This window comes from Misgurnus anguillicaudatus, chromosome 23 (assembly GCF_027580225.2).
Source record: "Misgurnus anguillicaudatus chromosome 23, ASM2758022v2, whole genome shotgun sequence".
NCBI lineage: Eukaryota > Metazoa > Chordata > Actinopteri > Cypriniformes > Cobitidae > Misgurnus > Misgurnus anguillicaudatus.
Window position 1 is genome coordinate 35884611 of NC_073359.2, and position 26565 is coordinate 35911175.

The 26565-nt window shown below is 37.6% G+C and overlaps 3 protein-coding genes across 3 annotated transcripts; 1 reads left to right on the forward strand and 2 right to left on the reverse strand.

The window, feature by feature from the left end:
* On the reverse strand, positions 1-5155 carry LOC129453297 (myosin-1B). Its single transcript, XM_073861816.1, has 21 exons — positions 5150-5155; positions 4950-5042; positions 4796-4859; positions 4613-4711; positions 4138-4241; positions 3887-4025; positions 3674-3792; positions 3431-3580; positions 3172-3342; positions 2795-3098; positions 2634-2704; positions 2462-2549; positions 2271-2388; positions 2056-2179; positions 1819-1955; positions 1478-1733; positions 1153-1395; positions 894-1070; positions 656-801; positions 495-585; positions 1-405 (listed from the first exon to the last, which is right to left on the reverse strand). Exons 1-21 carry the CDS (start codon positions 5153-5155, stop codon positions 1-3), a joined length of 3105 nt encoding a protein of 1034 aa, XP_073717917.1.
* Positions 5156-9947: 4792 nt separating this feature from the next.
* Positions 9948-22901, reverse strand: LOC141359506 (myosin heavy chain, fast skeletal muscle-like). Its single transcript, XM_073862084.1, has 41 exons — positions 22871-22901; positions 21136-21183; positions 20602-20813; positions 20354-20497; positions 20129-20285; positions 19875-19902; positions 19665-19776; positions 19479-19579; positions 19332-19387; positions 19145-19243; positions 18958-19061; positions 17959-18097; positions 17745-17863; positions 17506-17655; positions 17247-17417; positions 16869-17175; positions 16708-16772; positions 16536-16623; positions 16345-16462; positions 16128-16251; positions 15880-16016; positions 15540-15795; positions 15215-15457; positions 14956-15132; positions 14718-14863; positions 14554-14644; positions 14076-14465; positions 13872-13998; positions 13679-13797; positions 13390-13586; positions 13126-13309; positions 12886-13051; positions 12680-12804; positions 12281-12589; positions 11986-12189; positions 11770-11895; positions 11483-11653; positions 10587-10691; positions 10407-10502; positions 10173-10304; positions 9948-10048 (listed from the first exon to the last, which is right to left on the reverse strand). The coding sequence occupies exons 3-41, from the start codon at positions 20800-20802 to the stop codon at positions 10028-10030; spliced, it is 5805 nt and encodes a 1934-aa protein (XP_073718185.1). The 5' UTR covers positions 20803-20813; positions 21136-21183; positions 22871-22901; the 3' UTR covers positions 9948-10027.
* On the forward strand, positions 17138-26542 carry LOC129453302 (striatin-interacting proteins 2). The gene is made up of 8 exons (XM_073861817.1): positions 17138-17205; positions 17965-18085; positions 19647-19797; positions 24272-24404; positions 24496-24618; positions 24707-24775; positions 25179-25300; positions 25671-26542. The coding sequence occupies exons 1-7, from the start codon at positions 17138-17140 to the stop codon at positions 25192-25194; spliced, it is 681 nt and encodes a 226-aa protein (XP_073717918.1). The 3' UTR covers positions 25195-25300; positions 25671-26542.
* Positions 26543-26565: the final 23 nt, after the last annotated feature.

Consider the following 26565-nt stretch of genomic DNA (forward strand, 5'->3'; position numbering starts at 1 on the left):
CTAGCTGTGATTAGCCTTTGACTTGGCCACGGCCTCCATGTTGCTTGATAAGTCATCAATCTCCATCTTGTACTCACTCTTTTCCTTCTCCAGCTTTTGCTTGACACGCTGGAGGTTGTCGATCTGTTCTCCGAGCTCGGCCACGCTGTCTGCTTGCTTCTTTCGGAGAGCGGCCGCTGTAGCCTCATGTTGTAAGGTGGACTCTTCCAGATCACGACGCAACTTCATGAATTCTGCTTCCCGCTTCTTGTTCATCTCAATCTGGGCAGAAGTGGCACCACCAGCTTCCTCAAGCCTCTCACTGATCTCTTCAAGTTCCCTGGAGAGATCAGCTCTCTGCTTCTCCACTTTAGCACGAGCAGCTCGCTCTGCCTCAATTTCCTCCTCCAGCTCCTCAATGCGTGCCTGTTTTTAAAATATATCCACTTAGTTTTTCATACTGGTAGTGTGAATTCCCCAGTTATGTACTTTAGTTTAACAGTGACATATATTACCTGAAGTTCTTTGATCTTCTTCTGAAGCTGTGCTCCCAAAGACTGTTCATCTTCAATCTTGCTGATCAGTTGACTTATCTCAAAATCCTTCCTGTTTCAAGAAAATTAAGGTTTTGTAAAATATGTATTTTATATTTTCAAACTTTCTATCTGTTACACACTTTTTAATCTTTTCGTCTGATTGTTGTTTGTCATTCTCCAGGTCCATTAGTGATTCCTGGGCCAGTTTCAGATCACCCTCAAGCTTTCTCTTGGCTCTCTCGAGATCCATACGGAGTTTCTTTTCTTGCTCCAGTGAACCCTCGAGCTGTTCACAAAAATCAGTACATTAGAATCTCCTACCATCAGATCAATTTCTTTCTTTTATTTATGTTCTAATTATCATGTTTAACATCTTACATCATCCACTTGCTGCTCAAGTTTTGTTTTTGCTTTAGTCAGAGAGTTGACTTTGTCTTCTTCTGCCTGAAGGTCATCAAGGGTTTGCTGCTGTGCCTCTTGGAGGGCTTTCTTCTCTTTGGTCAGCTTGGCAATGGTCTCATCCTGAGAGGTCATCTCCTCAGTCAGGTTTTTCACCTACATGCAAGCATTGTTCAGTGTTTTTCTTCTCAAGTATAAATATATGAGCCGTGTTAAGAAGATGTGATTAAATGTGAACCTTATTTTCAGTTGCATGTTTTTCCTTTTCCACTTTGGCCAAGGTGAGCTCCAGGTCATCAATATCTTTCTTCAGCTCAGAGCATTCATCTTCCAGTTTCCTCTTCTTTGCAGTCAGTTCAGCATTGATCTCCTCCTCATCCTCCAGTCTCTCGGTTGACTCTTTGAGTTTGGCCTCAAGCTGGATCTTGCTTTTGATAAGACCTTCACATCTCTCCTCAGCATCATTGAGACTATCAGCTTCCTATTAATTGGGATAAGGACAATGTTAATTTCTTGAACCTGTTGAAATCTATCAATGTGGGTATAAGCACTGCAACACTCACAGATGCTACTTGCAGTTGAAGATCGTTTTTCTCCTGTAGGAGTGACACCATTTTCTCCTCGAGCTCCTTCTTTTTCGCTAGTGCCTTGGCTAGATCCTCCTTCATTTTCTCATAATTCTCCTTCATGGCTGCCATTTCTTTTTCTGTCTCTGCACTCTTCAGAAGAGGTTTGATCTTGAAGTAAAGCTTCATCCATGGCCAGTGTTTCACATTCATGAATGAGCGGATGTTGTATTGGATGGTGAAAATTGATTCTCTGTGTAAAATATCATCAGTTAACACCTTTCTTTGAAACCATTTAATTTAATGTGTTTACTAGACACTTTGAAAGTACATTGTACCTCCTTTCCATCATCTTGACAAACTCCTTCCTCATAACATATCCACGGCAAAGGGCCTGAGTCATGGTTACCAGCGTTGCTAGTTTCTCATCTCTCATCTCTTCAAGAGTACCCAGCAGACCAGCTTTAAAGAACACCTGCAATCCCACCACAGGATTTATTTTAACTGATAATAAACCTGTTGCCTCTGTCTACCAAAAATGACTTCAAGATTTCAAAAAGACTTCTATCACATACTTTGGTGTGTCCAAACTTATACTGGTTGTGGTCAACATCAATAGAGCCCAAGAGTTTCTCTGAAGCTTTCTTGTTGTCCATGAAATGTCCCTCAGGGATGACACTAGCATTTAATACTTTGTATCTGAAATCATGTGTTTTGAAACATTAATGATAGGTCTTGACTGTATTTGTAGTGAGATTAATGTTACACTGTAATTGTTTAAACAGAATACCTCTGTTTGAAGTCACCATAGAGGATTCTGCTGGGGAAACCCTTTCTGCAGATTCTGATACCATCCAGCACACCATTACATATAAGCAGGTGGATAACCAGGAAGTTCTCCATCAAACCTAAAACAGAGATGACCATAAGTTTCCAAAGTATCTTAAACAATCATTGCACCTTTCATTCAATAGTCTTTACCTGGAGTCTTGGACTCGTTGGGAATCAGGCAGCGCACAAAGTGAGGGTGAGTGCTCCTCAGGTTTGTCATCAGCTTACCCAAATTCTCCTGTAGAATCAATATTGTTGTGTTGACTTGGACAGTAATCTAAATTGAAATACAACATTTTACCTGCTGTTGACCAAAACGTACCCTAAACAGTGCAGACACTGTCTGAAAGGAACCACCCTTCTTCTTGCCTCCTTTCTTTCCACCACCTTCAGCTGTTTTGTGTGAATGTGATACAAGTTAATGAATATTTAATTTTATAATTAATTTTATAACTATTGTATTGTCAACACTGTCATTTTTACCTTCGCCCGCACTAACAGCATACAGGAAGGCCAGAAGTTTGACTGATGACTTCTGATAGAGTTGCACAACAGAGTCGTTCAGTGGATCCTTGTTCTTGTCCAACCAGCCAGAAATGTTATAGTCAACAGTGCCAGCGTAATGCACCAGAGAAAAGTGAGCTTCTGCCTTGCCTTTGGCAGGTTTGGGCTTCTGAAAAGCTGCACATTTGCCGAGATGCTGATCATGCAGCTTGTTTTTGAAGCTCATGTCTGTGGCTTTGGGGAACATGCACTCCTCTTCAAGGATGGAGAAGATGCCCATTGGCTGGTGGAGAAATATTCAAGCTTAAGCACAAGTACAAAATATAAACATTGTTTTGTCAAGTCTTCATTTTTACCTTCTCAATAAGCTCAATGCAGGCAGCTAAGTCCATTCCAAAGTCAATGAACTCCCATTCAATGCCTTCTTTCTTGTACTCCTCTTGCTCCAGCACAAACATGTGATGATTGAAAAACTGTTGCAGTTTCTCGTTGGTGAAGTTGATGCAAAGCTGCTCCAAGCTGTTGTACTGACATTTCAACACAAGCAAATTCTCACTCTTATATCTTTACATTTATATTTTGATTATTAGTAATTTATTAGTAACTGATGCTCACATCAAAGATCTCAAATCCAGCGATGTCCAGCACACCAATAAAGAACTGTCTGGGCTGCTTTGTGTCCAACATCTCATTGATACGGATGACCATCCACAAGAACATTTTCTCATAAATTGACTTGCATAGAGCACTAACTGAGTTATTCACCTGTGAGAGAGTGTACAGAGGACATGAATTTGATCTTAGATGATTTTAGATTTTGTCTATTCAGTAGACATTGATTGTGTTACTCATCATCACCTGTGGTACAGTTTGACCTTTGGTCACGTACTCATTTCCAACCTTCACTCTGGGGTAACACACAGCTTTCAGCAGGTCTGCAGAGTTCAGGCCCATGAGGTAGGAGATTTTATCAGCCTCTATAAACAAGCAAAGTTTTGGGGATAATGGTCAATAAATGAATGTTTGTACAGTATACTACTATCATCTCTCTTCAGATTGTTCATCTCTCACCCTCAGTGCCATCAGGTTCAGCCTGCTCCTCTCTCTGCTTCTGCTTAAACTTCATGTTGCCATGATGCATCACAGCACCTGTCAGCTTGTAGATGCCCATTTTCTCCTCACCAGTGAAGCCCAGAATGTCGATAGCAGTCTATTTGTTTGTGAGAGCCAAGTAAGTTGTTTTTAAAATACATTATCTTATGTGCTAGCATCATTTCTACTCATGCAAATATATAATAACAATGTTGTTGTCTACCACGTACATCTGTGGCAATGAACTCTTCCACATCATCAATACTCTTGACAGTGATTTCACCCTGGCTGATCATTGGATAGTCATAAGGATTGGTGGTGATCAGAAGTGCCTCTGTAAGGAATTCATGTGGATTCTATTAACTGCAGTTAGACATTGGGTTTCAATCAGTAAGCTTAACTATACATGAATTTGAGCTTGTTGTGTGTATGGACATTTTCACTATCAAATCCTGGTATAACAAAAACTTTTGTACTAAAATTCCTTCCAGTTGTATTCATAAATTCAAGAAGAACTTGTACCACAAGTATGCAATAGTCCTGTACTCTATAATCAAATACTAGGCTATAATTACAATAAAGTATATCATAATGTTGATATATAATATTGACATTACTCTTGTGAATAACCCAGAAAGTTTTTGTAAGAAGTTCAAATGAGACCTAATGTGTGTATTGAATAATACGTTAATGTAGATTTCTTACCGAGCAGTTCTGGTTTGTGTCCAGTCATGAGCTGGTAGAAGATGTGGTAGCTCCTCTCAGCAGACAACTGGAATGTTACTCTTGACTTTTCCAGCAGATCTTTACAGGAGAACATTGACTTCTGATGACTAATATTCATGCTTATTTAACAATAAAACATGGTTTTAAAACGGTGCTACTCACAAGTTTCAATATCAGCTGACGCCAGTTTCCCAGTTGTACCAAAGTGAATCCTGATGAATTTACCCTAAAACATTATTTAGGACACCTATGAATGTCTGCCATCTTGGAAAGGTATAACACAAATGATAATGCATTTCATCAGACTTCAACTTACAAAACGAGACGAGTTGTCGTTCCTCACAGTCTTGGCATTACCATAAGCCTCCAGCAGGGGGTTGGCTGCAATGATTTGATCCTCCAGCGAACCCTGTGATGTATACAAGTAGTCTTCACAAGAGTTGTTTCACTAAATTGTGTTTAAACTGTTTAAACTGTCTAAACTTTTTATTTTTAGAGTAATGTGCGTTTGCTAACCTGCATTTTTCCTGGGACAGGTTCTGCCCTCTTCGGTCCAGCCACAGCGATTGTCGCAAAGTACTGGATGACACGTTTGGTGTTGACCGTCTTTCCTGCGCCGGATTCTCCGCTGTAGTGTGAAAACGTAAATGTAAGACACTTTACATGTGCAATAAAATAGTATAAATAAATAGAAATTGTTGTCATGTATTATAAATAAATATTAGAAAAGATCTAAACTCACGTAATTAGGATAGACTGGTTATCACGATCTGAGAAAATGTGTTTAAAGTTGTTTAGTAGCAGAGCATGTTATTTCATTAAGATGAGATGTTACACGTTACAACATGTTATATTTAGAATTAATGTGCACTGAGAAATCGTACACAGACTAGAACGTTAAATATGGTTAGGTTTAGTTCACTTGAAAAACATTTTTAGTTATTTATTTTAAAACTTTATAAAGTGTGTCTGACCGGTGAGCATGAACTGGTAGGCGTTGTCAGAGATGGAGAAGATGTGGGGAGGGGCTTCAACTCTTTTCTTGCCCCTGTAACCGGCCACAACAACTGCATCGTACACCGGCAGCCATTTGTATGGATTGACGGTGGCGCAGAACAAACCAGAGTAGGTCTGAAACAGAGACGTGTGTTCAACATCAACCTCATCACAGGTATTAAAAGTGATGTTGTTAGACTTACATAGATCATCCATGCTGCGTAACGCTCTTTGAGATTATACAGCACAGTGGCTTCATTGAGGTGGGTCATCATGACCATGTCCTCAATTTTGTCAAACTTTGGTGGATTCATGGGAAAGATTTGATCTTCTTTGACAGTTACAGTCTGATAATAAACAACAGCAGTTATCAGGATGAGTTAGACATGACTCGAGATATTAATAACAGTAAAAGATTAAATGAACGTACCTTCCCACTCTGAGTTTTGACGGTAGCTTTGCCACCCTCTTTACTAACAAGAGTACCCTTCAGGAACATCTCATCTGGATCAGATACAAAGAAGGCTGTTTTGGCATCAAATGGGGTGTTCTGAGCCTCGATCCTCTCTCTCTCTGGTTTGCGGAGGTAAATGGCCGCCGGGCCAAAACACTCCATCTCACCGTCTCCCATGATGACTTCTCCTGAAGTATTATGGAAATAAAAAATCAGTATTTGTACTTAACGATTCTTTTCTTTGAATTACAGCAAAACTTACATTCATACTTTGCCAGAAACACACATTCTAATTCTTTACCATGACCTTTTTCCACATTTCAATTTTGAAGTTTTTTGAAACGATTAAATAACACAAATTAAATGTGAAGGAGTTATAAATTGAGGAAAACATGTAAGACAGGTCAAGTATTTTCTAAGTAGCCATGTTTATATTACATTACAGTTATTTGTACTGTATGAAGCTCTAATGATCATTTTAAGGATTTGTAGTGTAGGGATGTTTACAGGAGCGTTCAGTCAGTTGTGTTCAGATGTTTGATTTGTGAATCACATTAAATCAGTGACAGTGTTTCTATTGAGTCTGAACTCTACATTCATGTTTATTCATTAAATCATACAAACAGAAACTTTTGTTTTACCTTTTTCAAAACCTCAGTTCAGAGAAATGATGTTCAGGGTCTTGTTCACTAAACATATAGAAGATAGCTGTCAAATATCTCTTAGAATTACACTTTACTTTATATACAGTCACAGTTTTTTTTAGTATGGTATGTATAGCATGGTATAGTGTAGTTTAGTATTGTATAGTGTAGTGTATTATAGCATAGAGTATAGCATAGTTCAGTATAGTGTAGGATGGTATAGTGTTGTATAGTGTGGTGTAGTATGGTTTTGTATAATATAGTGTAGTATGGTATAATGTAGTATGGTATGGTGTATTATAGCATAATACAGTTGAGTATAGTATAGCTCAGTATAGTGTAGTATGGTATATTATAGTGTTGTATGGTATAGTGCAGTTTAGTATGGTATAATATAGTGTAGTATGGTATAGTGCAGTGTAGTATGGTGTCATGTAGTATGATATGGTGTATTATAGCATAATACAGTTGAGCAAGTATAGTTCAGTAGTATGGTATAATCGATCTAACCTATAGCAGATACAGTTATAGTAAATGATCTTACCGTGGATGGGTCTGTGTGAGGTCTTGTTGAAGTGGGGAATACTTCTTTCTTTTATAGAGATGCTCGTGTGTGCACAGCAGAATCCATCGGCTCTATTTGGTCATGTTAATTGCTGTAAAGGTGTTGCAACACTTTGCCATTTATAGATCTGTATTTGTTATGGGCATCATTTATTTCCATCTTCCTGAATCTTAATATGCAAGTCATGATAATTATATATATTTAATAACTTTTATAAACATTTTGTAAAATACAAATTTTGTTTGTTTAATTAGTTAAGGTTTTTTGATAAGTTTTACCTAAACACTTAGCAATTGGATTTTTGTTTAGTTTTGATGAATTTGATGAATTACTTTTCTGGTCACAATCTAATGAACTTTCACACACTAAACTAGATTCTAAACCAAAACACAAGGGCACACAAACAGCTGATTCAACACGTCAAATAACTGAGTATTAATAGTTCTCTGTTTTATATTGAGCTCTTTGTTTTCCTTCCAGCACTTTCGTCTGGATGTCTATGGTGTCAGGTTCATAATGGGTCACATAGTTTCATGAGGATAAATCTCGACTGCGCATCTGCCAGGAAATGTACTGCTAAAGCATTTAATGTTGGGTGACCCAGATCTCTAGTGTCATTGGAGCATCTTGCACACGTGCCAAAAATTTAAATGGCGTGTTTTATGAACTTTGATCTTTCTACACGTGGAGTCCAAATAGATACTGTAGTGTCTGGTAGTGATGCCAAACACAGGCCATGAGCCATCTAGGGCCGGTTACGGCAGCTGGATGTAAATTGTTGGCTGTAAGCCCTTTGTCAGGCTTAGCAACTTCCGGCTTTGTAAAAATATTTACGCCTGTTGCACAACATCTATACAACTACAACCAGGTGCAGCTACGCTCAGCGTAAATGATGCGCAACAGCAGTAACAGCATTTAACATTATTAATATTTGTAATATTATACCAATAGGTGAAAATAGTTAAATGCCTGTAGAATTTGACAAATTTTCTGTTTTTTTAGGGTAATATTAATTTAATATAGTGTGTTATTTCTTCTTTTCAGCCATAGAATTTACACGTGTGTATATGGATTTTAGCCATTAAATAAAATAAATCAAATATGTGTGAATTTGTTTGTCCTTCTGATTTACACATAGACCACATAGTGCATGTTTTCATTATACATTTTTTTTGTAAATTTTCAGCAATAAAGTCAAAAAACTTTTGCCAAAAATACCACATTGCAAATACTTACAATAAATACTGTGGCTGTCTTTGAAATAATTGTAAAGGCTACAATTGACATTTATATCCATTTTAAATTTTACAAGAAAATATTTAGCAGGGTTTATTCTATAAATAAGCTCAAAGGTTAAGTCCCTTAAACACTTGGTAACACTTTAAAATATTCATCCATTATTTTAAATACCTACACAGTAACAAATGAGTTGTTAAACAATATTAATCAAGTAACTACTGTTTACTAGCATGAATCACTGATTAACGAACTGGTAAGTAATAGCATACAGATAAATGTGGTAGTTCACTATTACTATTTTTGACTTATGTGTTTTTCGTTTTGTTTTTTCCTGACTATTTTCTCCTACATTGTATTAATTTGTATTATTTTAATGAATTCCTCTATTTGACCGATCTTTGATATCCAATAGTTCACACTTAGTTAAATTTATATAAATTCCTTTTTTAATTTTAATTAAAGTCTAGTGTCTTCTGCTAGTTGAGTTATAATCAATTTTCTCTAAATAATAGAAATTATTTTAATGGTATTGGCTTTAATGTAGCTTGTATGGATTTAACTTAACTGAGCTGTTATTATTTTAAACATGTTTTAATTGTCTTAATTGAAAGTAATCTCCAAAACCAAACTTTTTGAGTGATTCAAAAATAAACTGGTGTTCCACAGAATCAAAAGCCTAGAAATCTAAAAATAGAATGAAAACATTATCTAAAACAAATTCAGGGTAGTCTAGAATATCTAATAGTAACCTAATGTTATTTGTTATGTGCCTGTTTTTATAAAGCTATGTTGTGTTTTGTCAGTAATTGTGTCTAATTACAATTTTTAATAAGAACAAATATTTTATAGTCACTGCTTAGTAGACTCATTGGGCGCCAGTTTTCATGGAGGAGAATATCTTTTTTGGGGGGTAATCTCCTTAATCCTTGAGCTAGAATGAATGGGAGGCATTTATTTTCAATTCTTTTTTTAAAGACCTTTAACAAAAAAGGGCTCAGTTCTTTATAAAATTGTACTCAAGCCATCAGTGCCTGGCAAATTATTATTTTTTATGTGCGTACTGGCAAATTATTATTTTTTTATGTGCGTACTTGCATATATAGTGTTGTCATGAATTTCTTTATTTGAATAGCAATGTTTTAATTCTAGGTTTAATTAAGTAGCTCTGCAGATGTTTGTTATTGATGTGAAAGGGATTTTTCTCTTTCTGCAGTCTTCCATATCACTTCATTTTGTACAGATGGCACAGCTTTATCAAGAAAGTCTAACTTTGTATAATTTTGTCTTTCACTTCTGGGAAATGTTTATAAGAGAATTGGTGAGATAAAGACATTCATATTTGTCAAGCCAACCTGGTGTTTTTGTTTTGTTTGTTTTCACTTTACAATTGTTTTAATAACTGCAATAACACAATCGTAAGGACACAACAACTTTTTATTAGTTACAAGTAGTTCATATTTTATGATTACTTTCTGTTGTGATTCAGGCTTCAAGTTTTACTCTGCTGATTCTTTTCCCTAAAAAAACGTAAGAATGAATATATTTTACTTAATTAATTCTACTATTTGCATGCATATATGTGTTTATTTTGAGTTTATTTCAGGAAGCAGTTTGGTTACAGTAAAAGCAGGTGGCGCTCACCTTTCCAATCTCACGGCTCTTGGCTCTCAGCTTGTTGACCTGAGACTCTGCAATATCAGCACGTTCCTGAGCCTCCTCCATCTCATTCTGCACCTTCCTGTGCCTGGCCAGGTGAGTGTTGGCCTGCTCCTCCTGTAAAGTGAATATATATTGTTAGTCACTTTGGATCTTCTAATTTGATTCATTAACTTTTAAGATGACGTCACAATGGCCAAACACAAAACCACCACTTACAGCTTCTTCAGCCTGACGCTTGTAGGCCTTGACTTTCAGCTGCAGCTTGTCCACCAGATCCTGCAGTCTGTTCACATTCTTCTTGTCTTCTTCAGTCTGGTAGAGGTGAAAGATGTTAAATTACTATCCAGCATTGTAGATTGACTCATCTGTTGTTACTGCTGTATAGATGGTAAGTACCTGGTAGGTGAGCTCCTTCACTCTCCTCTCGTATTTGCGCACTCCTTTAACAGCTTCAGCACTACGTCTCTGTTCAGACTCAACTTCAGACTCCAGCTCACGCACCTTAAAGAAGTATGATACAATGCGTTTTGGTCAATTTTTATGAATACATAAGCAATAACATCATACATAACTTCACTAGCCCTTCTCACTCTTTTTGTCACTTCACTTGTCTGTAGTCACTGTGTGTAACGTTTTTTGATTCTTTTGGTTCTCTGGTTTGGTTTGTTAGTGGTGCTAACCATGTTTGTTAACTTATTCCACACCAGCATTTTTTTTTGTTTCCCGCCAGTATTTCTTGTGATTTTAATAAGTTTTACAAAATGCCTTCCAGTAAAATGTTCAAATATATCAAATGAAAGAACAGACTCTCTGCTTTCAAACATACAAAATGGGAGAAAAACATTTCATTGTATCTTCATTTGTTCTCTTTTATATAACATCTTAAATACAGGTAGGTTTCTTCAAAAAGACCACATTTTGAGCAAAAAGCTGAAATACTTGCATTTTTGTGTAGGACTTTTGCTAGAGATCAGATTCAGAACGATGGTCAAAACATACATTTTAATGTACAAATTAATTTAATTAGTTATTTCCTCAGTTTTTTTATAAATTGGGTAAAGGTGCCATTTATTTGATAGTAGCAGAAATACAAATTACTGTATAAACTCACCAGGAAAGCATCATTGTTAGGAAAAAGGTTTACTCTTAATTGACGAGATAACTCGTCAATGGCAGGAAATAGTTAGTAATGTCTACTTCTAAGTGTTATAGCATGGCTGTGAATAGTTGTTTTAACCAATATGATCTCAGCCATGGTCAGGACTCGTGAGCACCTAAGCATTTAAACCTACCCTGGCCTCCAGTTTCTGGAGCTGTTTCTTTCCTCCTTTCATGGCCAGACTCTCAGCCTCATCCAGACGGTGCTGCAGGTCTTTGACCGTAATTTCCATGTTTTTCTTCATCCTCTCCAGGTGAGCACTGGTGTCCTGCTCCTTTTTCAGCTCCTCAGCCATCATGGCAGCCTGGAATGAGAGCCAAATGTAATTTACTAAGCTTTAGAACAAAGACACATCAAAGCTGCATTTGGGATTGATATGGAAGAATTTCTACATTGAAGTAGATTGTAGCAAACACTTACATCAGTGATGGCCTTCTTGGCTTTCTCCTCTGCATTTCTGGCCTCCTGGACCGCATCATCCACCTCACCTTGAACCTGGACCAGATCAGCTTCAAGCTTCTTCTTGGTGTTAATAAGACTTGTATTCTGTGAGACATTAACAGCTTCAGTCAGAAACCTCACTGTTACTCTCAAACAGCTGATCTCAAGTTTAGTGTCATTGTACAAATATTGTACCTGAGAGTGCAGCAGTCCCACACGCTCACTGGCATCCAAAAGCTCCTGCTCTGCCATTTTGCGGCATCTGTCAGCTTGCTCGAGTGCAGCTCTTAGCTCCTCAATCTCTGCTTGCATCAGGTTATTTCTGCGCTCCACCATGGCAGCCTGCTCCTTCATGTCTTCCTGTCCTCTGATGGCTTCATCAAGGTGCAGTTGGGCATCCTGTGGAGGGTTAGGGTGTCAATATTCATGCTTTGATTCTAATTCAGACAACTTAATATTTTGTGAAGACATTTAGCCGAAAGAAATGTACCTTGAGTTGGCCTTGGACGTTCCTGAGCTGTTTCTGGGCCTCAGCAGCCTGGCGGTTGGCATGACTCAGCTGAATCTCCATCTCATTGAGATCTCCCTCCATCTTCTTCTTGACTCTCAGGGCATCATTTCTGCTCCTGACCTCAGAGTCCAAAGTGCTTTGCATGGAATCAATCACTCTTTGGCTGTTCCTCTTGATCTGCTCAATCTCCTCATCTTTCTCAGCAAGCTTTCTGTCAATTTCACTTTTGACCTGACTCAGCTCCAGCTGGATACGAAGAATCTTGGTTTCTTCATGTTCCAGAGTGCCCTGATAAACAGTAGTGAGGTTTTATTAACATACTAGAAGAGTGAGACAGGGTGAGTTATAGATGTTTGCATGTTTTTAATGTTGATTTACCTCAGCTTCTTCCAGTGCAGTCTGGATCTCTGATTTCTCAGCCTCCACTGTTTTCTTGGCTTTCTCTAACTCATGAATGCTCTTTCCGGTCTCTCCAAGCTGCTCAGTAAGGTCAGAAATCTCCTCTGAAGGTACAAAATTCAGTAATAAAAGTTATAGTTTAATTTTTTCTTTTTTGATGATGTGTAAATATAAGTGCCATTTACGTTGCAAATTCTTGTTCTCTCTCTTCAGAGTCTCCAGGTGATCAAGAGTTTCTTCATAAGAGTTCTTCATCTTGAAGAGCTCAGTGCTGAGGGAACGAGCTTCTTTCTGAGCACCTTCTAGCTCAGCCTGACCTTCCTCATACTTCTGTTTCCACTCTGCCAGCACCTGAAAAAAACAGAAACATAGTGACATTTTAATTCATCATTAAAGTTCATAAACCGATTTTATGTTTTCCTTACCTTGTCAAAGTTTCTCTGCTTCTTGTCCAGGTTGGCAGCCAATGCATTTGCTCTCTCCACATCAATCATGAGGTCCTCTACTTCACCCTGCAATCTTTGCTTGGTCTTTTCCAGTGAAGCACACTTGGAGTTCACAGCCTCAACAGATTCTTCAGCATCCTGGAGACGCTGGGCCAGCTTTTTCCTGTGGAACATTGTATGAAATTATGTCTTGGTCTATCAGATGTGAATTCATTTACTGAAATGTTGTGAATTTGTGTATACTTGGCTTCCTCAAGCTCCTCAGTGCGTTGGATAGCATCAGTCTCATATTTGGTTCTCCACTGAGCCACCTCACTGTTGGCCTTAGACATGCCACGCTGAAGTTCACCTTTTGCCTCTTGTTCCTCTTCAAACTGCTCTCTGAGCAAATCACAGTCATGGCGAGCAGACTGGACAGCATGGGCCAGAGCGTTCTTGGCCTTAAATCAAACATGTTAAATTTGCATTAGAAGTCTGGGTCTTGTTGGTTTTCTTGAAATGGAAATGCATTTCACTATGTGTTGTGATTTACCTTAAGTTCCTCCTCAACATGTCTCTTGAGTTCTTCAATCTGTTGAGTGAAAGCCTGTTTTCCTCTGGTCAGCTGAGAAACAAGAGCTTCTTTCTCCTCCAGCTGGCGAGCCAGTTCACCTGTGCATCCCCTTTGTGTTAATAATTCTATTGAACATTGTTTTATTTAAAATATAATTTTGTTATGCACTAACCATTCTCAGTGGCAAGTCTTGCTCTTTGGGCACTCGTGTCATTCAGCTGGCGAACATTTTCATCATTCTTGGACTTAATTTCACTCAGTTGGTCTTCAAAAGTGCGGCACATCTTTTCTAAGTTAGCCTAAGAAAATAAAAAAGTTTTACTCATGTTTTGTTTCTTTGGACATTTTAATTTAATTATCCTCTAGTTGTGATTACCTTTGATTTGGCCACTGACTCCATGTTGCTTGATAAGTCATCAATCTCCATCTTGTACTCACTTTTCTCCTTCTCCAGCTTTTGCTTAACACGCTGAAGATTGTCAATCTGTTCTCCGAGCTCGGCCACGGTATCTGCCTGCTTCTTTCGGAGAGCAGCCGATGTAGCCTCATGCTGCAAGGTGGACTCTTCCAGATCACGACGCAACTTCATGAATTCTGCTTCACGCTTCTTGTTCATCTCAATCTGGGCAGAAGTGGCACCACCAGCTTCCTCAAGCCTTTCGCTGATTTCTTCAAGTTCCCTGGAGAGTTCAGCTCTCTGCTTCTCCACTCTAGCACGAGCAGCTCGCTCTGACTCAATTTCCTCTTCCAGCTCCTCAATACGGGCCTGTTTTTAAAATTTGCTCTTAGCTTGTCATACTGGTAGTGTGAATTCCCCAGTTATGTACTTTAGTTTAACATATGAAAGACATTACCTGAAGTTCTTTAATCTTCTTCTGAAGCTGTGCTCCCAAAGACTGTTCATCTTCAATCTTACTGATTAGTTGACTTATCTCAAAGTCCTTCCTGTTTTATGAAAATTAAGGTTTTGTAAAATGTGTATTTGTTTACATTTACAAATGTTCTGTCTTCTACTCACTTTTTGATCTTTTCGTCTGCTTGTTGTTTGTCATTCTCCAGGTCCATTAGTGATTCCTGGGCCAGTTTCAGATCACCTTCAAGCTTTCTCTTGGCTCTCTCGAGGTCCATACGAAGTTTCTTCTCTTGCTCCAGTGAACCCTCGAGCTGTTCACAAAATTCAGAACATTAAAATCTCCCACATTCAGATCAATTTCTTTCATTTATTTATGGTCTAATTATCATGTTTAATATCTTACATCATCCACGTGCTGCTCAAGTTTTCCCTGGGCTTTAGTCAGAGAGTTGACTTTGTCTTCCTCTGCCTGAAGGTCATCAAGGGTTTGCTGGTGTGCCTCTTGGAGGGCTTTCTTCTCCTTGGTCAGCTTGGCAATGCTTTCATCTTGAGAGACCATCTCCTCAGTCAGGTTTTTCACCTAAATGCAAGAATTGTTTAGAGGTTTTCTTCTGAAGTATAAACACATGAGCCGTGTTAAGAAGATGTGATTAAATGTGAACCTTGTTTTCTGTTGCATGTTTCTCCTTTTCCACTTTGGCCAAGGTGAGCTCCAGGTCATCAATATCTTTCTTCAGCTCAGAGCATTCATCTTCCAGTTTCCTCTTCTTTGCAGTCAGTTCAGCATTGATCTCCTCCTCATCCTCCAGTCTCTCGGTTGACTCTTTGAGTTTGGCCTCAAGCTGGATCTTGCTTTTGATAAGACCTTCACATCTCTCCTCAGCATCAGAGAGATTGTCACTGTCCTGTTAATTGAGATGGGGACATGGTTAATTTCTGGAACCTGTTAAAATCTATAAATGTGGGTATAAGCACTGCAGCACTCACAGATGCTACTTGCAGTTGAAGATCGTTTTTCTCCTGCATAAGTGACACCATTTTCTCCTCAAGCTCCTTCTTTTTTGCTAGTGCCTTGGATAGATCCTCTTTCATTTTATCGTAGTTCTCCTTCATGGCTGCCATTTCTTTCTCTGTCTCTGCAGTCTTCAGAAGAGGTTTGATCTTGAAGTAAATCTTCATCCATGGCCAGTGTTTCACATTCATGAATGATCGGACATTGTATTGGATGGTAAAAATTGATTCTCTGTGTAAAATATCATCAGTTAGCATTACCCTTTAAAATTCATTCAATTTCATTTGTTTTCCAGTTTTTGTATGTGCATTGTACCTCCTCTCCATCATCTTGTAAAACTCCTTCCTTGTGAGGAACCCACGGCACTGAGCCTGAGTCATGGTTACTAGTGCTGCAAGTTTCTCATCTCTCAGCTCTTCAAGAGTACCTAACAAACCAGCTTTAAAGAACACCTGCAATCCCACCACAGGAATTATTTTAATTGGTAGCAAACCTGTTGTCTCTGTTCACCTAGCATTCTAGATTTCTAGATTTAAGATTTTAAATAAACTTCTATCACATACTTTGGTGTGTCCAAATTTATACTGAGTGTGGTCGACGTCAATAGAGCCCAAGAGTTTCTCTGAAGCTTTCTTGTTGTCAATGAACTGTCCCTCAGGGATGACACTAGCATTCAATACTTTATATCTGAAATCAAGTGTTTTGAAATATTAATGATAGGTCTTGGCTGTATTTGTAGTGAGATTATTGTGTTACACTGTAATTGTTTTAACGAAGTACCTCTGCTTGAAGTCACCATAGAGGATTCTGCTGGGAAAACCTTTCCTGCAGATTCTGATACCCTCCAGCACACCATTACACCTCAACTGATGAATAACCAGGTGGTTCTCCATCAGACCTAAAACAGAGATGAGCATAAGTTTCCAAAGTATCTTAAACAATCATTGCAACTTTCATTCAATAGTCTTTACCTGGAGTCTTGGACTCGTTGGGAATCAGGCAGCGCACAAAGTGAGGGTGAGTGCTCCTCAGGTTTGTCATCAGCTTACCCAAGTTCTCCTGTAGAATTATTATTGTTGTGTTGACTTGGACAGTAATCTAACTTGAAATACAACATTTCACCTACTGTTGAGCCAAACGTACCCTAAACAGAGCAGACACTGTCTGGAATGAACCACCCTTCTTCTTGCATGCTTTCTTTCCAGCAGCTTCAGCTGTTTTGTGTGCAGGCAAGAACAAGTTCAGTAATAATAGAATTAATCTCAGAACTATTGTATTGTCATGACTTGTTCTATCATTCTTACCTTCAGCGCCTCCATGAGCGGCATACAGGAAGGCCAGAAGTTTGACTGATGACTTCTGATAGAGTTGCACAACAGAGTCGTTCAGTGGATCCTTGTTCTTGTCCAACCAGCCAGAAATGTTATAGTCAACAGTGCCAGCGTAATGCACCAGAGAAAAGTGAGCCTCTGCCTTGCCTTTGGCAGGTTTGGGCTTCTGAAAAGCTGCACATTTGCCGAGATGCTGATCATGCAGCTTGTTTTTGAAGCTTCCATCCGTGGCTTTGGGAAACATGCACTCCTCTTCAAGGATGGAGAAGATGCCCATTGGCTGGTGGAGAAAACTCAAGCTTAAGCACAAGTACATAATATAACATTGTTTTGTCAAGTCTTTATTTTTACCTTCTCGATAAGCTCAATGCAGGCAGCCAAGTCCATTCCAAAGTCAATAAACTCCCATTCAATGCCTTCTTTCTTGTACTCCTCTTGCTCCAGCACAAACATGTGATGATTGAAAAACTGTTGCAGTTTCTCGTTGGTGAAGTTGATGCAGAGCTGCTCCAAGCTGTTGTACTGACATTTCAACACAAGCAAATTCTTACTCTTGTATCTTTTGATTTATATTTTAATTCTTAGAAGCGTATTAGTAACCAATGCTCACATCAAAGATTTCAAATCCAGCGATGTCCAGCACACCAATGAAGAACTGTCTCGGCTGCTTTGTGTCCAACATCTCATTGATACGGATGACCATCCATGCAAACATTTTCTCATAAACTGACTTGCACAGAGCGTTGACTGTGTTAGCTACCTGTAAAAGGGCATACGTAGGTCATGGATTTTATCCAAGATGATTTTAGATTTTGTCTAATAGACATTGATTGGGTTACTTATCATCACCTGTGGTACAGTTTGGCCTTTGGTCACGTACTCATTTCCGACCTTCACTCTGGGATAACACACAGCTTTCAGCAGGTCTGCAGAGTTTAGGCCCATGAGGTAGGCAATTTTATCAGCCTCTATAAATAGGCAGAGTTTTTCAAATAATGGTCAATATATGACTGTCTGTATGGTGATACGAGTATCTTCTCTGTTAAAATAGTTTATCTCTTACCCTCAGTGCCATCAGGTTCAGCCTGCTCCTCTCTCTGCTTCTGCTTGAACTTCATGCTCCCATGATGAATCACAGCACCTGTCAGCTTGTAGATGCCTATTTTCTCCTCAGCAGTGAAGCCCAGAATGTCGATTGCAGTCTGTTTTTTTTTTGTTGAAAAAAACAAGTGAGGTGTTTTATGCTACATTATCTAATGAAGTACTTGACATAGATACTGACCGCATTTCTTTCTCTTCTCCCTTTTCATTTAAAAAAGAATATAGTCCACTAAACGATGCCATAACTCTAAAAACATTAATAAAACCATAAATTGGGCATAAACTTTTAAAAACAAGCGTCACAGATAAAAAGGACAAAGCAGTATAGTACTCTACTTTGTTTCATACAATCCACAATACAAGGCAAAAACTCTTAAACAAGACTAATAAAACCCCAAATCGGGCTATTCATTTCCAAACACAGAGTAAAGATTAAAAAGATAAGTATTGCATAATGAGGTCTCTGAGGAGGAGGGCATTGAGTAAGCAAGAAGTATGAAGCCCAGACAGGCATCAGGGAGATGGCTGACGCAGTCTCGTCCCCATCTCCCTTCACTCTTTTACCGAATTTTGATGACGCTCATGGGTATCAATCTGTGGTGTTTAGCCCACTGGTCGGGGACGAGACTCTGGTTTGTGTAAAGGATTCAGTGTGTCAACCTCCAAAAACATGCACTGGCCAGTGTCTTATTCTTGTTCTCCCTAAATGAAACTGTCATGGGGAGACGTATCTTCAATACCTAAACTAACTCTTTCTTTTCTCTCAACCGGTATTGTTTTAAAACAGTGAAAATTGTATCTTGTCATAAGCACCTTTTGTACTATAGCCTCCCTACGACACATTGCTTTTATTGTTTCCTAATCTTTGTAAGTATGCTAAATGCCTAAATGTAAAATGTAAATGCAGTAACAGAATTTTTACTCATGCAAATGAATAATAATGTTGTTGTCCACCACGTACATCTGTTGCAATGAACTCTTCCACATCATTAATACTCTTGACAGTGATTTCACCCTGGCTGATCATTGGATAGTCAAAAGGATTGGTGGTGATGAGCAGCGCCTCTGTAAAGAATGTATGTACATTATATTAACACTGCTCTTAGACATTAGCTTTTATGAATCACACACTACTGTAGATTTCTCACCGATCAGTTCTGGTTTGTGTCCAGTCATGAGCTGGTAGAAGATGTGGAAGCTCCTCTCAGCAGACAGCTGGAATGTTACTCTTGACTTTTCCAGCAGATCTTTACAGGAGAACATTGACTTCAGATGACTAATATTCATGTTTGTTTATTGATAAAATATGTTTTGTTTCAATACGGTGCTACTCACAAGTTTCAATATCAGCTGACGCCAGTTTCCCAGTTGTACCAAAGTGAATCCTGATGAATTTACCCTGAAACATTATTTAGGACACCTTTGAATGTCTGCCATCTTGGAAAGGTATAACACAAATGATAATGCATTTCATCAGACTTTAATTTACCAAAACGAGACGAGTTGTCGTTCCTTATAGTCTTGGCATTACCATAAGCCTCCAGCAGGGGGTTGGCTGCGATGATTTGATCCTCCAGTGAGCCCTGTGGCGTATACGAGCAATTTCATTATGTAGAAAAGTTGTGTCACTAAACTTTGTTTATTTACCAGTATTGTGCGTTTGCTAACCTGCATTTTTCCCGCAACAGGTTCTGTCTTCTTTGGTCCAGCCACAGCGATTGTCGCAAAGTACTGGATGACACGTTTGGTGTTGACCGTCTTTCCTGCGCCGGATTCTCCGCTGTAGTGGGAAAACGAAAATGTAAGACACTATATACAATATAAATACAATATTAGAATTGAATAGAAATTGTTGTCATGTATTATAAATCTACTCACGTAATTAGGATAGACTGGTTCTCACGATCTGAGAAAACGTGTTAAAAGTTGTTTAGTAACAGAGTATGTTATTACATTATGATGAAATGTTACAAGTTACGGCATGTTATATTTAGAATTAATGTGCACTTATAAACCATACACAGACTGGGATGATGTAATAAGGAAGTGAAAAAACTGGTGAGATTTAGTTTCGTGTTCACTGAAAAACATCTTTAGTTATTTGTTTAAAAACTTTTTAAAGAGTGTCTGACCAGAGAGCATGAACTGGTAGGCATTGTCAGAGATGGAGAAGATGTGGGGAGGAGCTTCAACTCTTTTCTTGCCCCTGTATCCATTCACAACAACTGAATCGTACACCGGCAGCCATTTGTATGGATTGACGGTGACGCAGAACAAACCAGAGTAGGTCTGAAACAGAGATGTGTGTTCAACATCAACCTCATCGCAGGTATTAAAAGTGATGTTGTTAGACTTACATAGATCATCCATGCTGCGTAACGCTCTTTGAGATTATACAGCACAGTGGCTTCATTGAGGTGGGTCATCATGGCCATGTCCTCAATTTTGTCAAACTTGGGTGGATTCATGGGAAAGATTTGATCGTCTTTGACAGTAACAGTCTGATAATAAACAACCACAGTTATCAGGATGAGTTTGACATGACTCGAGACATTAATAACAGAAAATAGTTTCTCAACATCATAGTTTATAGTTTTGAGCATACCTTCCCACTATGAGTTTTGACGGTAACTTTGTCACCCTCTCTACTAAGAAGAGTACCCTTCAGGTACATCTCTGCTACATCAGATACATAGAAGGCTGTTTTGGCATCAAACGGGGCATGTTGCGCTTCGATTCTCTCTTTCTCTGGTTTCCGGAGGTAAATGGCCGCTGGGCCAAAACACTCCATCTCAGCGTCTCCCATGATGACTTCTCCTGAAGTATTATCGACATTAAAATCAGTATGTTATTAGAAATGTTGTTAGAATTTAGTAGCAAGTGAAAAAGCATGTAAAACAGGTCAAGTTTTTTTTAAGTAGCCATGTTTATATTACATTACAGACATTTGTACTGTATGAAGCTCTAATGATCATTTTAAGGATTTGTAGCGTAGGGATGTTTTACAGGAGCGTTCAGTCAGTTGTGTTCAGATGTTTGATTTCTGAATCACATTAAATCAGTGACAGTGTTTCTACTGAGTCTGAACTCTACATTCATGTTTATTTATTAAATCATACAAACAGAAACTTTGTTTTACCTTTTTCACAGCCTCAGTTCAGAGAAATGATGTTCAGGGTCTTGTTCACTAAACATGTAGAAGATAGCTGTCAAATATCTGTGATTAAGTTCACCTCAAACATCTATAATCCAGTACAGTACTATCATAGCTATTCACATTTACTTTTAGCAAAACATTATCAATATACCTAAATTATTCAGGTATTGATGAATGAGTCAACCACTTATTGTTTGAGGCAGATGATTGCTTTCACTGTGTGAATGTACCACTAACAAACATAAGACTGAAATATATTTCTTGCTCTTTGTACTGTATGTCAAAATAGTACAATATTATCATACTTTAATATATGTGACATCAAATAAACACAGGTCAAATGTAATCTAACCTTAAAAAGCCTGATTTCACAGACAAGGATTAGCTTAAGCCAGGTCTAGACCTTTAGTTAAATTAAGATGATTATGTGTCTTTTACAAACATGCCTTAGTTGCCAGTTGTTACTGGTGTGTATCTTGAGACAGGTCAATGGCATGTCATATTTTAAGATCTCTCCATGCAAGTTATTCTTATATATATTAAAGCATAATACAGTGCAGTATAGTATACTTCAGTATAGTGTAGGATGGTATAGTATAGCACAGTATTGTATATTATTCTGTATATTATAGCATAATACAGTGCAGTGAAGTATAGTACAATATAGTATAGGTTAGTATAGTGTAGGATGGCATACTATAGTGCAGTATAGTATACTGTAGTATAGTGTAGTATCAAATAGTATAGCATAGAATAGTGAAGGACAGTATAGTATAGCACAGTATGGTATATTATAACATAATGCATTGCAGTATAGTATAGTATAGTTCAGTATAGTATAGGTTAGTATAGTGTAGGATAGTATAGTATAGCACAGTACAGTATATTATAACCTAATGCATTGCAATATAGTACAGTATAGTATAGTATAGTATAGTATAGTATAGTATAGTATAGTATAGTATAGTATAGTATAGTATAGTTCAGTATAGTATATGTTAGTATAGTGTAGGATGGTATAGTATAGTATGGCACAGTATGGTATATTATAACCTAATGCATTGCAGTATAGTATAGTATAGTTCAGGATAGTATATGTTAGTATAGTGTAGGATGGTATAGTATAGTATAGCACAGTACAGTATATTATAACCTAATGCATTGCAGTATAGTATAGTATAGTTCAGGATAGTATAGGATGGTATAGTATAGGACAGTACAGTATATTATAAACTAATGCAATGCAGTATAGTATAGTATTGTTCAGTATAGTGTAGGATGATAAATTATAGCACAGTACTGTATATTATAACCTAATGCATTGCAGTATAGTATAGTATTGTATCGTATCGTATAGTATAGTATAGTATAGTATAGTATAGTATAGTATAGTATAGTATAGTATAGTATAGTATAGTATAGTATAGTATAGTATAGTTCAGTATAGTTCAGTATAGTGTGGGATGGCATAGTATAGTGCAGTAAAGTATAATGTAGTATAGTGTAGTATGAAATAGTATAGCACAGTATAGTGTAGGATGGTATAGTATAGCACAAATCAGGATATTATACAGTATATTATAGCAAGTATAGTGTAGTACGGTATAGTGTATTATAGCATAATACAGTTGAGTATAGTATAGTTCAGTATAGTGTAGTATGGTATGGTATAATCTATCTAACCTATAGCAGATACAGGTGTAGTAAATGATCTTACCGTGGATGGGTCTGTGTGAGGTCTTGTTGAAGTGGGAAAAACTTCTTTCTTTTATAGAGATGCTCCTGTGTACTCAGCAGAATCCATCGGCTCTATTTGGTCATGTTAATTCACTCTAAAGGGTTGCAACACTTTGCCATTTATAGATAACTATTCTAATGTGTATCAACTTATGCATTAAGCTTTTTTAATCAAATATTGTTTGTGTTATTAGTTATGGTTCATTGATAAGTTTTACCTAAACACTCATAATGTGGATTTGTGTTTAGTTTTGATGAATTTTACTCACCATGTTTTTTTAGATATACATGTATTTCTGAGTCAAAGCAAACATTATGAAGATTATTTTAAACATGTATTTGATCTTGAATTAAACTATTGTGTTCATTCTTCTGGTCATAACCTAACATGAACTCTTACACAATGGTAATACTAAACTAAAACACAATGGCACACAAACAGCTGACCTATTCAGACGTGTCTGCACAACAAATAAACACATATTAATAGTTCTCTGTTTTATATTAAGCTCTTTGTTTTCCTTCCAGCTCTTTCTTTTGTATGTCAATGGTGTCAGGTTAATAATTAGTCACATTGTTTCCTGAGGATAAATCTCGACTGAGCATCTGCCAGGAAATTTTCTGATAGGGTTCAAGGCAATATAACATATCCCTTACAGTTGTTACTTTAACCAAATTCAGTACATATGTAACCTGATATATGGAATTTTAAGCTATAAGAAAGGCTTCATCGTGTGATGTCTGTTGAGTGAGCCAGTTTAGTTTTGTGTGTGTGTGTGCGTGCGTGCGTGCGTGCGTGCGTGCCTGCGTGCGTGCGTGTGTGTGTGTCTGGTAATTATCAATTGTTCCCACAAAGTTAGGAAAACCAGTAAATTTTGACCTTGTGGGGACATTTGCGAGGTCCCCATGAGGAAACAAGCTTATAAATCAAACAGAATGGTGTTTCTTGAAAATGTGAAGTAGCAGAAAGTTTTTAGTGATGGTTGGGGTTAGGGGAAGGGAATAGAATATACAGTTTTTATGGTATAAAAATCATTACGTCTATGGAATGTCCACACAAAACATGGAAACCAGAATGCGTTTGTGTGTATGTTTATGTGTTTAAATGTTTTTGGAAAGGCTTGTTTTTTATGAACTTTCTACACATCAAGCCCAAATCCACAGATAGAAGCTTTAACTTGATTGGATGAAGAACATTTATTTCTTTAACTGTCATTAACCTCAAATTCAATATATATTCATAATTTATGTGATTTATATAAACCTTTAGTGCAGACTTTTGAGTACTAAACTCTCATGAGATCATATGTTAGATGACATCTATCCAGTGCTTTGTGATTGGCCGAATACCTTAAGCATGTGTTCTGTTTTGTTTCGACAGTGCCCAAAAATAAATGGACTGAGCTGGATTTGGTTCAGCACAGAGCTCATGCCATGCGTCTGCTGGACAGTCTGGACATCATTGGTAGAGAGCGACACTTAAAAGTCGCCAGAGCTCTTCTGTATATGGCACAAGGAAATCTTCCTTCTTGCTTATATTTTTAACCCCCTATGTGATTTTACTGTAATTGTTAATAAGATGTGATGAATGGTGTGTGATGTTTCAGGGACGTTTGGTGAGTGTAGCTCAGAGATGGAGGTCCAGCACTGGATGAAATGTAACATCTTTCTACTGTTGGATCTTGGAGCTTTCACCGCTCTGGTGGAGCTGCTCAATATGGAAATCAAGTAAGATATACTGCATCCAAATAATCATTATTAATAGACATCCGTGAAATATCAGATGGGTTGTAAATGGAGGTTTAATGTTTTTCAGTAACAGTGCCGCATGTAGCAGCGCCGTCAGGAAACCTGCAATCTCTCTGGCCGACAGCACTGACCTCAGGTACAGAAGTTTTTTTATGTAAAGCTGCTTTGCAACAATTACACAATTGTAAAAATGCTATATAAATAAAATAAAATTTAATTTAACATATAGCCAAGTAAAACCAAACATGTCTTAAAAGCCCAATGTGTGTGTTTTATGGTGTTGTTAAACATCATGTACCTGATGGTGGAAACCATCCAGTATAACAAACCTACAGACTCTCCAGAGTGGAGAACCTTTAGAGAAAACCTAAAATCTGAACTTGGTTTGTTTTAGTGAAATTTCAGCAGATAATAACATGATTTCCACCCAACAATATCCGTTACAGCAGCTAATAAACCTGAAGAGTAGAGATGTTAGATGTTAAACATTAAATTAATATAAATGTACAGTCATTTGTGTTTCTGTCTAATGATCATAGATTCTCCTCTTTATAACAATGAGCCCATCTCAGTCATGCTCTTTGATATGGTGACCAAATTCTGAAGCGGTCACGCCCCTCATTTGCCAATGCAGAAAGTTCTGCTGCTAAAGAGCATCCTGGTGAGAATAATGTTTATATATCTGTATATGGTGATAAAATGATTGCTGCATGGGTTTTGAGTTCATATAAATGCATGGTTTCATTTTCATTTTCAATAGCACAGTGTTAACAGTCACATAGATTTCACCTGCGCTGGTGATTTCTGGCATCTTTGTGTTCAGTTTACTCTGAGGATTCTAGCAGTTGCAGACCAAGACTTTGAAATATGTCAAACACATTGAATTGACTAAATTGAAGAGAGCATGTCGTTGATATAGCAACTGCTAAAAGCTTATTTTTAAAAATTGCTTAGTAAAATCTTTCTTTGTATATGAGCTCTCAGTATTATTTTATGCAAAAAAGAGTATTTATACTATTGTCTTTTGTAAGACCGGAACCAAGGTGTCACATCGAGGGAGCACAACGGTGCAAGAGAGAGAGCAGAGTGAGCTCCTCAGAGAGTTCACACCCCATCTGAGATGGAATAAGCCAACAAAAACTCACACTTCCACATCTGTTCCCTTCTCTCCCTCTGATCATTCTCTCAGCTCTGTGTTTAAATTCTGTTCACATAAACTGTGTATATGAAATGTCACATAGACAAACAAAATAAATAGTCATGTTTGATATCATTTGAAATGTCTCAGTGCGATTGATTCAATGGTCTCACTCCCATAATAACAGAATACAATGATAAAGTTTAACAATAAATTAGGCAAACTTTACTCAATGTTGGGACACACCTCTCACCACACCTCTCACCTTAGGCCTGTAAACCAATCCCCCACTGTATGCAAATAAGGTGTAGCCCCTAGGTCAACCACATTTTTTACCATAAAACAACATTATTACAGTGCTTTGTTCTATCTGGATATTTAAGGAAAGTTTGCAAAAGGTTTGGGGGGTGTTCTATATTAAGAATTGAACCCCATTGTGCTGTGTTTCATTGGGCTCACATCACTATGTATTTCTATATTCACTTGTGGATTTTGTAACCTAAAGAACCCACAGCATTGTGTTGTCCCAATCTCCTTTCATTGTATCCTTTTAAATGATTTTGAATACTTATAAATCAGATACTAATCAATATTTATCCTTCCAGAAATGAAAGTGATTTGAGTAAATTCTTCATGCTTATGATATAATATACTTTTAGATCATGTATAATCTTTCGCAAAAAACTTTGTATGTCCTATATTTCACAATAGGCTTGTTTTTCTGTGTTAAAGTCACAAGTAAAACAATTACTTCTTGTCATAGTCCTTAAATAGTCCTGTGCTTTCTG